The sequence below is a fragment of the Tiliqua scincoides genome, chromosome 4, assembly GCF_035046505.1.
Source record: "Tiliqua scincoides isolate rTilSci1 chromosome 4, rTilSci1.hap2, whole genome shotgun sequence".
Lineage (NCBI taxonomy): Eukaryota > Metazoa > Chordata > Lepidosauria > Squamata > Scincidae > Tiliqua > Tiliqua scincoides.
Window position 1 is genome coordinate 186,285,084 of NC_089824.1, and position 13,869 is coordinate 186,298,952.

Here is a 13,869-nt window from a genome sequence, read left to right on the forward strand (position 1 = left end):
ACTTTTCTTGTGACTTTTTGGAAAGTATGCAAAGCCTTCATCATCCAAAAGTCCTGCAACTATTAAGTGGGAGCTCCGGTCCCATAGTACTGCTGTTATGCACTGTTCAGGAGATTATTTTCATTTTCTTTTTAATTTTATTGGTACAGCTTTATGGTTCCATTTGCTAGAAGCTGCCTTAAGGCTTCATGGAGGAGAATACAAATATTTAAAATAGCTAAATAAATGTTACATATCCCTGCTGGTATTTGACAAAATGTCAACATCATGGTTGGCTCTAATAAAGATTAGTTATCAAGAGTATTTTGAAGCTTATGTTTAAAGTGGATCTATCTAGCCTTTCATTAACTCAGTAGCAAAGGTCAGGGGGAGATGAAAACCTGCTATCCTAAATTTCTTTGATACACATATAATTACATTTCAAAAACAAAAAAAGCTCACAATCTTCTAGTGTTTCGTATTTCTGGTTCCATTTGACCATGACATCATGAACAAAGGACAACTCTCCAGTCAGTGAATTGGCTCCAGGGTTAACAAGAGCTCCATAGAACCCATCTGCCTCAAGAGACTTGGTTTATTTGAGTAAGAGAATCCTTGAGATCAAGAGCAGATTTCTTTTTTCCCACACCTATAGAATGAAGGAAGCCAGGCGCTCTCTCCCTCACCACTAACTCCATGCAATTTAGATATTTAAGACTCAAAGAACATGAATTCAAACAATTCCCAGCAGAAATTGCCGTCTCTCTTTCTCTCTCTGCACTGTCTTGTTTCAATTATATCCAAAGCCTACAGCTCAGTCACCCACTTTTGGGAAAGAAAAATCAGCTTATTCTGAATAAAGAGTGACACCCCTAAATCAGCCATACTGTGCAGAATTCAGATGCAGAAAAAAGAGCACTGAAATGTCTAGATTTGGGTCTTAATAATGAATGAATACAATCCAAATTGTTGGAATCACGTGAAAGTGCACAAAAGCATTCAAGGAGGGAATGCACTACCTGCCTCAGTACCTAGAATGATGCTCTCTGTTTTACCACAAGCAATGAAAGTGAAATAGTGCAGTGTGGTAAAACAAGTGATTTGACAAGGTTGGCATTTGGATGCACATCTATCTGCACTATGTTTTTCTTCTCCCCAAAAGGATGTGCGTTTGAGAATGAGCATTCCAATGTGCATTCTGGCATGACTAGAGTTGGATGAAGGCTTCAGAACATGAAGGCGAGGCAGTTTATTTGCACTCACTGATGTCACCACATACCCAAATGTAATGATTACCCAACTATGAGATACATATTTATTTGTAAATTTGTACCCCGCTTTATCTCCCCAACAGGCATTCAAAGTGGCTTACAAAAATAATAAAAACATTAAAAAATAATTTAAAAATATAACATTAAGATCTCCTAAAATCCAGTAAGCAACCTAAAAAATCTCATTAAAAGCCAAGAGCATGACAAAAGCAGAAAACTATGTTCGTAATGAGATTCCTCATTGGTTGGGCCTATATAAATAAAAAGAAAAAGCTTTATTAAAATTTTTAAAACATGCTACCAAAGCAGGTTAGGAATCAATGGCTGTGATGAGCCACCCAAAAATCAGAAAAAGTAGATAGCAAGGGTTTTTTTTAAAGAGTGCTTTCCACACTTTGTGAAAACTGCATGAGTGAAAACTCAGCATAACTCTAATGGCCAGCCTTTCATGTGAAAGAATCTTTTTTTTTACTTTTAAGTGAAACGAATCTTGGGAGACGTGCATTTAGATTCACACGTCTGTGTACAAGCTGCTGTCCAGTTGGCCATAGAACTGATTATGTGATACAAATGCTGATAAACTGCTAATTCCTGTGCAAACATGAGTCCTAAAATGTTTCCACTAATAACATGATACAGCCAAAATGCATTCTATTAACAGCTCATAATTCTCACCACGTCTGGTTGGAATGTGTTCGCACTACCTACATTTTCCCTGTTTTCTCTTTTGAGGTCTTTCTCCTCTCATTCTGCAGCCCTGTAAAGAAGGTGATTTCATTGCTTTGTCATTCCTCATAATATGAAACATGAAAGACCAGGAAAATATATTAAAGCCCAAAGTTGCACAATCAGTAATTAAAGCCATACAGCTTTGTGCAGCTTTCAGTGCAAAATGAAAACCAAGGTCTTGAGTTTATGTAAGGACACTCCTGAAACTTGCGCGTAATTGATGGCATTGTCCTCTGCAGGCATAAGATGCATCAGTGAGGGTCTGGTGAGTTTTTACTGGAAACAAATGGGATTCTTCCAAAGGCATCTGCACCCCTTTTCCTGCACTGTATACTGCACCAGCAATTCTCTCCTGCTTCTAGTTAACAGAGATGGCAAAGCCTGATACATGGCTTTATGACAGCAGGTGCATTAATATGATTTCCTCAGTTGAAAGAGAATCTTTCTTTTTCATCTTTCTTTTATGTAGCAAGGTACCATTGTTTTCTTTCCCCTCATCCATGCCGTTTATGTTTTTGAGTTATGAATATGTTGGCTGCACCAATTCACATTTCCAGAACTGACTGTCAGAGGACAACCAGGTCTCTCGCTTAAAAAAAAACCCACAGGTACTCAACTCTGCTTTTGTATTCACTCCTCAGGAATTTCCATCATGAACCATAATGAGTGTGACTACTTTACTTTTCTCTAACCAGCTCTGGAACAAAACACTTCTACTGGAGGAATCCTTCTTCCAGTATTCCAGGATTCCAGGAATCCTTCTTCCATCCAACATTTCTACTGGAGGAATCCTTCTTCCATTGTTCAGATTTGTGGGGGTGTTATGTCTTTTCCTGTTCCATGGGTAGTTTTGAGACACACAACAACAAAAGGATACTTTCCATGATAAATAAAATACAATAACATAATTTTGCCTATAACCAACCCTGTCCCTATTGTTATGATATTTCAGCACAGCCTAAGCTGGACTGGTTACGTTCTGCAATTCAGGATCTAGCGAAGATCCTGGGAGTCACAGGGAACCAACGTTGGACTCCTGCTATTCAAACAGTATTGTTTTCTGAAGCTGAGTGGTGAAATTGACAAGGTCAAGTTGTTGTTGTTACCACTTCATCACAGTCTATGCCAGGCTGGTTATAGTCAGCAATTCGGGATCTAGCCAAGATCCTGGGAGTTGCAGAAATATCTTTGTAGGATTCCAAGCAACGCTTTCTGGAGCTGAGCTGGTGTAATTTGCTCTATTTATTACTACTACTACATCTCACTCTTCCACAACAATAACAGTTCTCAAAGCAGTTTACATAGTAAAGAATGAAAAATAAGGTTCCCATGCTCAAAAGGACTGTCAAATGAAATTGCATGAACGTTAAGGTCCAATATGCATGTTAATACATATGTCTGGTTATTTCACTAAAAGTTTTTTTGGAACTGTCAAATGACTGTCAAATGAAATTGCATGAACGTTAAGGTCCAATATGCATGTTAATACATATGTCTGGTTATTTCACTAAAAGTTCTTTTGGAATAGAAATAGAAGTTTTTTTTACTCTTATATGCATCAATATACCTTTATGTATTATATCCTATACTATATATACTATTATGTATATTATCCACTGCTTTGAGTTTTAGAAAAGCGGTATATAAAGCTTTTAATTAAATATCTTATGTCTTACTGTAGTGTTTCTCAAACTGTGTGTCGGGACCCACTAGGTGGGTCGTGAGCCAATTTCAGGTAGGTCCCCATTCATTTCAATATTTTATTTTTAATCTGTTAGACTTGACACTACCATGGTATGTGACTGCATTTGGAGAAATGTTACAGACCTGTACTTCTAAGAGGCTACTATGTATATTCTTTTAACAATGACAGTCAATGGAACTTACTCCTGGGTAAGTGTGGGTAGGATTGCAGCCTAGGATTGTTAAACGTTTTCCTGCTTGATAATGTCACTTCCGGTCATGACATCACTTCCAGTGGGTCCTGACAAATTCTCATTCTAAAAAAGTGGGTCCCAGTGCTAAATGTGTGAGAACCACTGCCTTACTGCATTCTTGCTTACGATAAACAGACTAGTTTGGTATGTTTTTATCTTCCTGAGTCTCAACAAAGAGAGTATATAGCTGCAAAGATACTGAGCTGCAAACCAGGACATCCCTGATTTCAATCTTGTATTTTCCACAAAGTCATTAAGGAGGCCATAGGTTTACCACCACCACTCAATCTCAGCCCTGCTATTTGCAATATTTATTTATTTATTTATTCACAAATATAGGGATAATAATACTGATCTACCTTAACGGGCTGTTGAAAGAATTTATGAAACAATGTATGCGAAATGTTTTCAGACACTTGATAAGTGCAAATTTACTCCTACTAACCAAAAAAACCAGAGACATATTCTGAAAGCACTTTCCTAGGAGTGCCTGAAGCGCACAGCAAGACAAACATCTGTTCACCCAAGTTCCTTCCCCACCCTCCACCCCCCTCAACACAAGAAATCAGATCTGTAGATTGAAGCACAGAAAAGGTGAACACATATTCCATGTCAAGATTAGGAGCATCAGAAGTACTGAAACAGTGCATGATATTCCTCAAAAGTGATTTTGTCCCGAAATCCAAGAGTCTAGCGTTTGAGTCCAGCTCAGACACAGCTTTGGCAAATCATTCACTCTGTGCATCAAGTTTCTATCTGTCAAATGGGGAACAACAACAGCTTCATTATTGTGGCTGCTGTGCTGATTAAGGAGATAATGAGTTAATAGTGCCATGCACAACAAAACGTTTAATATGAAAGGCAATAATGAAGCAAAAGCAAGATAATCTTACAGTGACTCATGAGGAAGCTTTTCTTCCATTCTGCTTTTCATCATATACTTGTGCAACACACACGATGAATCCAAGTCATGCTGAGTAATCTTTCATCACACAAATTGAACTATTACAGCTAATGAGAACAATTATACCTATGAGAATAATTATATTCTAATTGATATAAAGATAAAACATTACAGTAAGGATCTATAGAAAAGAGGCTTAGGGCAAATACTCCCATTTGAATTGCATCTAGAATACAGCTTGCAAAAATTTGCCTTAAAAAATCTCATTCAGAAACACACATGCTTTTATCGCAAGAGATGCACACAGTGTAGTCAACAGCACACGAGAAGCTCCATTCCAGTCTCACAATCTACTATTCAAATCATGTCAGCAGGCTGACAACTCTTTAGCCTCTCTAACACACACTACCGAACACTTAACTGAAAGATAATGGTTCTTGGGATGTATAGCATACAAACAAAAAACATCCTAGAATTCAAACAATATTTTACTGATTTTTACAAACATCCCATCAGGCCTGTTCTCAGCAGGGTGTAGCCAAGTAGGAGCAAAGCTTTAGTAGTTCTCCTACAGCGGGAATGGTGATATCATCAGGAGTGCTCAGGTGCTGCCTCTGACATTTTTTTTCAAAGAACCTCAGACAAAAAGAACCATCAGGCACAGCAGAAACGAGGGGCATACTTTGGCGTCTAGTCCACCGTCCTTCCAAAGTGCTGCCTGAGAGACCATTTGGAGCTCATGTTACGTTAAGTCCAATCCCATGCATATTTACCTGGAGTAACTCCTACTGAACATAGGGCAACCTAGGGCCCAATCCTATGCATTCCATTCCCTTCCGAAGCAAGCCAGCCAAAATTGCTTGCACTGCCGCCTGTGACTCATAAGAGTGCTAGCATGCCAGAGAATTATAAGTAAGTTAAGTGCATACATTTAATTACTCAGATTGTTGAATAGCCACTGTACTCTGGTTTGTTGCTGAGATTTTGGCTCCAATCAATTCCACGTAATCTGGTTCAGTGTCACTACATGTGCTGGGAAAAAAAAATCTGTCTGTTTACCCTGGCAGTGTTTGTTGTCTCAATGTCAACTGTGTGATTTTCACATAGAAAAGTGAACACTTTATAAACCCAGAAACTGGGTTTATAAACCCAGACTTTATAAACCCAGAAACAGATAATAGTGGCAAATTTAGAAGGGCAGGACATCCTTGACCTCCCCATAGCCTCACTCCTATAAGACTATCCAACCTCCCCCTCCCCCCAAAAAATCAACTTTAAACTTCTTAATTACAGTACAGTGTTTCTCCTCCTGTTTGCCTCCAACACTTCCACAGCCATGCATTCCACCAATCAACCAATCATGTGCTAATGTAAAAAGAACTGCATCCTTTTTATTTGGTCAAGGCAAACACACAGCCTTTAATCACAGTCAGATGCCTCCATTGTGCCTTTTAAAAATTAAGCCTTTGTACTGTTTCAGCATCATTTTGAAACCTCTGATAAATAATAAAATCTCTAATAATATGTCTACTCCAATTTCCCTCCAGGAAGCTCCATTTCAACCATTTGGAGGAGTTCTATTAAACATTTTGAAAAACTTTAGGGTTCCATTCTCCATACCTTTTTTCAAGCTGTACCTCACCTCTTCCCAAAGCAACACAGCTAGAGTAGATTAGTGGAAGTATTATATTTTATTTATTTACTAATTAAAGTATTCCCACCCTGCCTCTCAGTCAAAAATTCCCAAGCGGACTTAACAACATATTTAAAACAAATAAATAAATACTAAAACAGACCCAGCAACTTTATAAAAACTAATATTAAATATCAAGAATCAGAGAGAACAACATCTTTAGTTACTGCTGACACACCATTAAAAAGAGCACTTGATGACTGGTTAGGGCAGAAGCAGTATTTTACAACCAAAAAGGCCCTACTTTGCACTGCTGCTTGCGACAATTTATCTGGTACAGGAGAAAGGTATTTGGAGAAAGGTCTCAGAAGATCTTAGAGGCTGGGCAGGCTCATAGGGGAGCAGGTGGTCCTTCAAGTACTCTGAACTTAGGTCATTTGGGGCTTTAAAGGACAAAACCAACTCTTCGAATAGAACCCAGAAACAAAGTTGGTGCACCTTTGTAAACATGAGCAGGGTGTGTTCCATAAATCATAGTAGCCTTCCTGCTACATTTTGAACCAACTGAAGTGCATGAACAGTGTTCAGAGGCACCTCCACATAGAATGCATTCAAGAAATCTAACCTGGATATTATCAGGGCACGCAAACGATGTCCGGGTCCCATTTCTCCAAGAAGGGCCACAGCTGATGTACCAGCCAAAGGCAGTAAAAAGGTGCTATGAGCCATGGAAGACAACTGCCATGGGAAGAGCTATGAGCCATGGAAGACATATGGACAAGTGCCATCGGAAGAGCAGCAGTCCCCCAGCAAAGAACCAGACAGTCAAGAATGGATAGGAAAGAATGTTGCCCCCAATTTCCATCCAAATTAGTGAACTAGTCCAAATGTTCAGTACCTTAGCTGATGGTATTGAAAGCCCCTGAGAGCTCGAGGAGGAGAGGCAGGGATGTGGTTGACATGGAAGCATCACATATAGGAATCACTTCCAAAAAATTTTTTGTGAATGAGAGAGTTTGTTCTATTTGTCTTTGAGGGTGCTGATGTGTCACAGCCAATAGGTATGTGTGGGATCGCAAGCTAGTTTAACATTCTGTGATCTAGTCACTTTTGTAGGCTTATTTGTAAACCTGAATTAGAATTTGACTACTTACACTGAAGGAAGCAGAGTTATGGAGAACTTTGTGAAATACCCACATGATATCACTGAACGTTACAGCCTTAAAGGAAAAAAAGGAAAACCTCTCTTCCAGTTGCTTGCAGACGATTGCATAGGTGGCCAGATGAGTGGTTGTTTACAAGCCTGGTGTAATCTCTTGCAAGGGTGTGAATCTCCTAAGAAAGATCAGAATGGGCCTCTGATCAGTTGGTGGTTCAGTGAACCATGATATAAATGACAACCCATATTACACTGACAAGTAAGAACCCATTCACAGTTGCAAAGAAGAAGACATCATGTACATAAAGCTGTGGAATATGCTCACTGAGTGTGTTCACTGAGGTCAGTAACAAACACAGGTCATCATGCAAGCCCTCTCAGATACCTTAAAGCAGTGGTTCTCAAACTTTTGGACCTCTGGAGCCCTTTACATTCCTAAACTGAGGGCGCAAACCTAACTAACTTTCCAGCACTGACATAGCTGTGCCAGTGGTGCATGTGCTGCATCCTGCAGTTGGGGGGCAGTCACAGAGGCCTCCTCAAGGTAAGGCAATGTTTGTTCCCTTACCTTGGAGTTGCATTGCCCTTATGTCAGTGCTGGAAAATTGGTTAGGATTGCGGCCTAAGTCTTGGAGAACCCCCACCAGTGCATATGCAGAGTCTTGGGGGGCCCCAGAGCACTGATGCATGCCCGGAATGGCACAGCACCAAGCAGATGGAGGCCACTTATGGTCTGCTCATGCAGCCCAGGTCTTTGGGAGCCCCAGGTCTCCTAGGAGCACACTTTGAGAAATGCTACCTTAGAGGACAGCTGTGCTCTCAAAACCAAGAAGAGGAAAGGAATGTTGTTACGCTAATAATGGAAACAAAGGAATGTAGTTGATAGAGACAATCAGAAAAGAAATGGAAGGATGTACCTAAAGGGATTGGGGGCGGGGCTGGAAATTGAACACAGAAACAGTGACAAAGGAGCTGATATGATCTATAGATATATCCAGTTTTCTAAATTCCAGTGAAAGGGGAATTGAAATCAGGTTAATAACTTTTCTAGGTTATGCTACTGTCTTATTGTTCACTCTTTGTATAGTCAGACTATGCTACTAAATAAAAATAGTAATCTCAAAAGCATCTTTTCATATCTGAATAATGCAAATAAATGATAAACTGCTTCATGAACTACTCTTGCTGAAAAGAGGTATATAAATATTCTAATAATAACAGCAGCAATGTCTCACCTTAACACTGTGGGCTATTTTCATTTCGACACCACATACAGAGGTATCTCTCAGAATACTACCATGCAGTAAATCAGCACATGCATTTCATATGGCAGCACATGCATTTCAGGGGAATATGTAAAATAGCTGTATCTGTGTTGAAGAAATGAGCAAAATGAAACGCAGATCTCTTCTGGGCCCTATAAAAGACCGGTTGCCTTCTTTGAAAATATACCTAATAACACTAGAATGGATATATGCTAGTGTAAGCCTATGAACGAACAATTTTTTTAAAAGCTCTTTCAGAAGTTTCTGAAAAAGTGCTTACTTTTTGTAGAGCTTGGGGTAGTGATGGGAGTGGTGGCTTACCTCCACCAATGTCCAGCACAATGGCTGGTTCTTCTAGTAGCTGGTGGATAATATTGTGATAATATTGCCTGATAGAATACAGGGGCAGAGTTGGCATTTTGGTTTGTTGCAGGTCTGGTCCCTGTGCTTGTTTCTGTCACTTTTGGTTATTAGCTGTTTTGGGTTGGGGGGGGGCGCTGCCTGCAAACAAGAACGGGCTTACCATCCAAGGCCTGTGAGAGGTGGGTGTCCTTGTCCATGATGTGCTATAGGTAATTGTTGTTGCATCAGAGTAGTTTTACAGCCCAATCCTGAGCTGCCTGGGCATGTGGCTGCTGCCGCAACCTGTGTACCCAAAGCAGCCGCGGGCGGCATCTCAAGAGAAGGGGACTTTCATCCCCTTCCCCTTGGTAAAGGGAGTAGCCCCGCAACAGGGTTACTTGATTCATCGCCAACCAAAAGGTCAGTGGTGAGGTAAAAGCCTTCATGTAGGGCGGTGAGCCCAACGTGGAGGCTTTGGATCCGGCAGAGAATTGCTCCACCAGTCCCGCCTCCTTCCCTCCCTGCTCCCTCCCCCCAGCATGCCTCTCCCCACCCTCTCCCCACCTCCGGGTCATGCTTCCTCCCTGCCCACCACCCGCTTCCCCCCTGCCCAGAACGCCTCCCCCCATTTCCCCGCTTTCCTCTCCGCTGCTTGGCGGTCCGTGTGCCCACCTGGCACTAGTCCAGAACTAGCCAGTGCTAGGCTAGCATGGGTGCTTGCCCGGCATTAGGGCATGCAAACACGCCTTCATTGGTTAGGTATTGCAATGGAATACAATGGAATCAGTTAGAAGACAGACAGACAGACAGACAGACAGACAGACAGACAGACAGACAGACAGACAGACAGACAGGTAGGTAGGTAGATTCTACAGTGACTCTGGACTGGATACAGAGCAGTACAAACAGTAGATAAGAACAACAAAAATAATAAATAATAAACACAAAACAAAAATCAACACCACCAGCAACTGATCAGTAGCAGCCACAAAATGTAACCATGAGAAATACATATCAAATGCTTTCATGAAAGTTTTCACTAGCCACTTAAAGTCCCACAGGCTGAGTGTCTGCCTGTTTTGCTAATGTATGTCTTTTGCTACTATGGTGCCACAATTTATAGGGCAGCTGCACTTTTCTGTTTTACAAAGAACTGGGTGTGGATAATTAAGATATTACCCACCTCTTCATTTTTAACATCCAGCCCAGAATACAATAACAACAGTAGGTGGCTTGACTGGTAGATAATGCAGTCTATCAGTTCCTGGAAATCAGGTTAAAAATCACTTTGGAGGCACTTTGATGAGATTTGGGAACCATGTTCATTTGGTGAGAAAATGATGGTAAAGAGGTAAATGCCCTTGCAGAGGAAGCAAAGACAGTTACAAACAAAACTGGATGCTTCTCAGAAAGCGAGCAGTAAAAGAAGAACATTGATGCTGGCAGTCTCAACCCTGTGAAACAGCAACGGAAACAGGAACACAAGCTAGCAATTCCCACAACTACAGATTCTGAACTTGTTATTCCCCTCACCTAGACAGAAAGCACATGTCTATGCACATGTCTAATGATCAGCAACCATCTGTGGTAAGGCAACCCATCACCTTCAGGACACTTCTGTTAACAGTTTGCCACAAGGCCAAACTGTTGCTCTGAAAATCCTAAGTGCTAACCTGGTGACACAGCCACTGCCAAGTTACTTTGACAGAAAAGATAACATAATCTAAATTAGATACCCAAGAAAAAAATGACCTTGCAAAAAACAGTTCTAAAATTAGCACTGTTCAGTCCCAATGCAGTGTGCCAAAGGGCCTGTCAAAATAGTGAAGGAGAATGAATTAATGACCATGCTCCAGACCTGTGAAAAAGCCTCCTTAAAGAAAATGACAGAGGGCTTGAATAGGATTCTTCAGGGAAGAATGGCTGCACATGTGCAACAGTGGAGCATGCTGCTAGGTAGCCTTACCTGAAAAAGTCAGTATTTGGTTAGCCAAACACAGGGCAGTAAATGAAACCACAAAGCGAAGAAGACAGAAACAACCCCTCCACTCCAGAATCCAGACAACATGCTTGCTTTACAAAGTTTCATAACTACTGTACTAAGACACTGGCATACAAGCAAGGAGCTGAAAGGTATGAAAACAAACCAAAGAGTGCACTCACACTATTGTGGTTATAGCATTTCAAGTGGCTTAGAGCATTTTAACATTGCCCAGTGTTCAAATATACATCTGGTCCCTTTTTCAGAAAAGGGAGTTCAAAAAGACACAGATCAGCTGAGCCCCTGCATATATTCCAAACCAGACATGGATAGCCTGAGTCAGTGAGAAGCTTGGTTCCTGAGGGTCCCCTCTGTGTGAATGGTAAAATGGCTGAGGTCTGCCCGGTGCAAATACCTCCTCCCCAAGTATCATAAAGCACAGTATACCTGCTGCAAATGCGTGGGGTTGTGCATGCTTGAACGGCGAGATTTACCAGGCATCCTGCTTTTCAATGTAATAGCACCAGCAGGGAACATTCAACTAGGTCAGGAGCCATGTGGATTAATCTGGAAGTGAGGGTCACTGAAATGTGAGGACTAAGCTGTGAATATAAATGGAGGTCATATAAGGTCAAGCTGAGTGCATTGAAGCTATGGTGTTATACCAAATTATCCCAAAGGAGCCATGGGACAACAACAATCGGAGCAAGGTTAGCTAGCCCAAACACAGGCAGAACAAAAAGATCAGATCTAATGAAATAATGCAGAAAGAGGCTTTAAGGCTGTCCTACAGGGTCAGGTTTACAAAACCTATATTTCAAACTTTTAGACATTAGCATTAAGTTTTTATTCACAATTCTTGTGCAGGATTAGAAAAAAAAAATCCAATTACATTTCATTTGTATGTGCACGGATAACTAGCTGCTTAGGATTTTTCTGGGTCTGGTCACTGGTCACCACAAGCGCTCTTCATACCACAGTATTTGATATGTTGGATATCACTAACATAGCAATATGATTGATTAGTTCCACAGGGGTAGCCATCAATTTGTTAGTCTTTAAAGTTCTACAGGACTCTTTGTTGTGATTAAATAGATTGTTTTTAAATAAAACAGATTATTATAATAGAGAAAAGAACTGGAACAGAGCTTGTTAAGCTGGTAAACAAGTGTCAGGACTAAACCTTTTCAGGCTACAAGTACTATAGTGTCACACATGCACTGAATATTCTTTCATAAAAAATAGAAATAATCCTTGCAGCTAGAAACTAGATGTCAGGGAAACTGCTAGCTAGAAATTTCCCCACTACCATCTAGTTTTCCAAGAGCAGGTTTTTTTCTTATTTTTTTGTAAAAGGAGGCCCATTCAGTTATGTTAGCCAGCCCTTGCATTCTGAGGTCCAGATACAAGTTTGTTCCCTCAGTGAGAACTAGGACTACCAGCTGCCCCTCAAATTATTTTATTCTCCCTTCCAAAGCAAATGGCATAGCAAATTTTGGGAAAGCATTTTTGCTCAGCCCTAGTAGTTATCATTAGGTTTGCCAGTTTGTGACTGGGATGACGGTTCTTATAATTTAATGTCATATTAGTGTCAAACTCAGCAGCAGTGGCTTCCCTGACCATAGTGCTTCAGTGATCAGCTATCCACCCTTCTCGCCTTCCAGCGGTATCATAAGAACAGCCCTGCAGGATCAGGCCATAGGCTCAACTAGTCCAGCTTCCTGTATCTCACAGTGGCCCACCAAATACCCCAGATAACAAGAGACCTCATCCTGGTGCCCTCCCTGTGTCTGACGTAGCCCATTTCTAAAACCAGGAGGTTGCACATACACATCATGTCTTGTAATCCATAATGGATTTTTCCTCCAGAAATTTGTCCAATCGCCTTTAAAAGGCATCTAGGCCAGATGCCATCACCACATCCTGTGGCAAGGAGTTCCACAGACCAACCGCACGCTGAGTAAAGAAATGTTTTCTTTTGTCTGTTCTAACTCTCCCAACACTCAATTTTAGTGGATGTTCCCTGGTTCTGGTGTTATGTGAGATTGTAAAGAGCATCTCTCTATCCACTCTATCCTTCCCGTGCATAATTTTGTATGTCTCAATCATGTCACCACTCAGGCGACTTTTCTAGGCTGAAGAGGCCCAAACGACGTAGCCTTTCCTCATAAGGAAGGTGCCCCAGCCCAGTAACAATCTTAGGGCCCACTCCTATCCAATTTCCCAGTGCTCGTGCAGTTGTGTCAATGCGGTGTGTGGTCATGTGGTGGAGGTGTAGTCACTAGGCCTTTCTTAAGGTATGGGAACATTTGTTCTCTTATCACAGGGCTGCATTGTGGCTACACTGGAGCTGGAAAGTTGGACAGGATTGGGCCCTCAGTCGCTCTCTTTTGCACCTTTTCAATTTCCACTATGTCCATTTTGAGATGTGTTGACCATAACTGGACATAATACTCCCGGTTAATAAATCTTTTATTAACCTCTAGGTTAATGAATCTTTTATTTATTTTACTTTAAAAATTTCTGTCCTTCCTTCCCTTGCCAAGGGATAGCCCAAGGCGTCTATCATTGCTTGATACTGGCTCTACATTAGACTACGGTGGAAAATGTTAGACCTCATGTCATGGCTTTTTTTAACATGGAATACTTAGAGGTACATGTAGAATCAA

At 41.0% G+C, this 13,869-nt stretch overlaps 1 protein-coding gene across 2 annotated transcripts in view; it reads right to left on the bottom strand.

The window, feature by feature from the left end:
- Positions 1–13,869, bottom strand: part of NGF (nerve growth factor) — a 65,194-nt gene that overhangs the window by 12,273 nt on the left and 39,052 nt on the right. Inside the window, exon 2 of one of the 2 annotated variants that reach the window (XM_066623929.1) lies at positions 7,608–7,788. The exons of the other annotated variant lie outside the window; for it this stretch is intronic. Within the exon in view, the coding sequence (XP_066480026.1) occupies positions 7,608–7,652 (45 nt within the window). The 5' untranslated portion in view covers positions 7,653–7,788. The remainder of the gene's footprint in view (positions 1–7,607; positions 7,789–13,869) is intronic. 2 annotated transcript variants of the gene reach the window in all.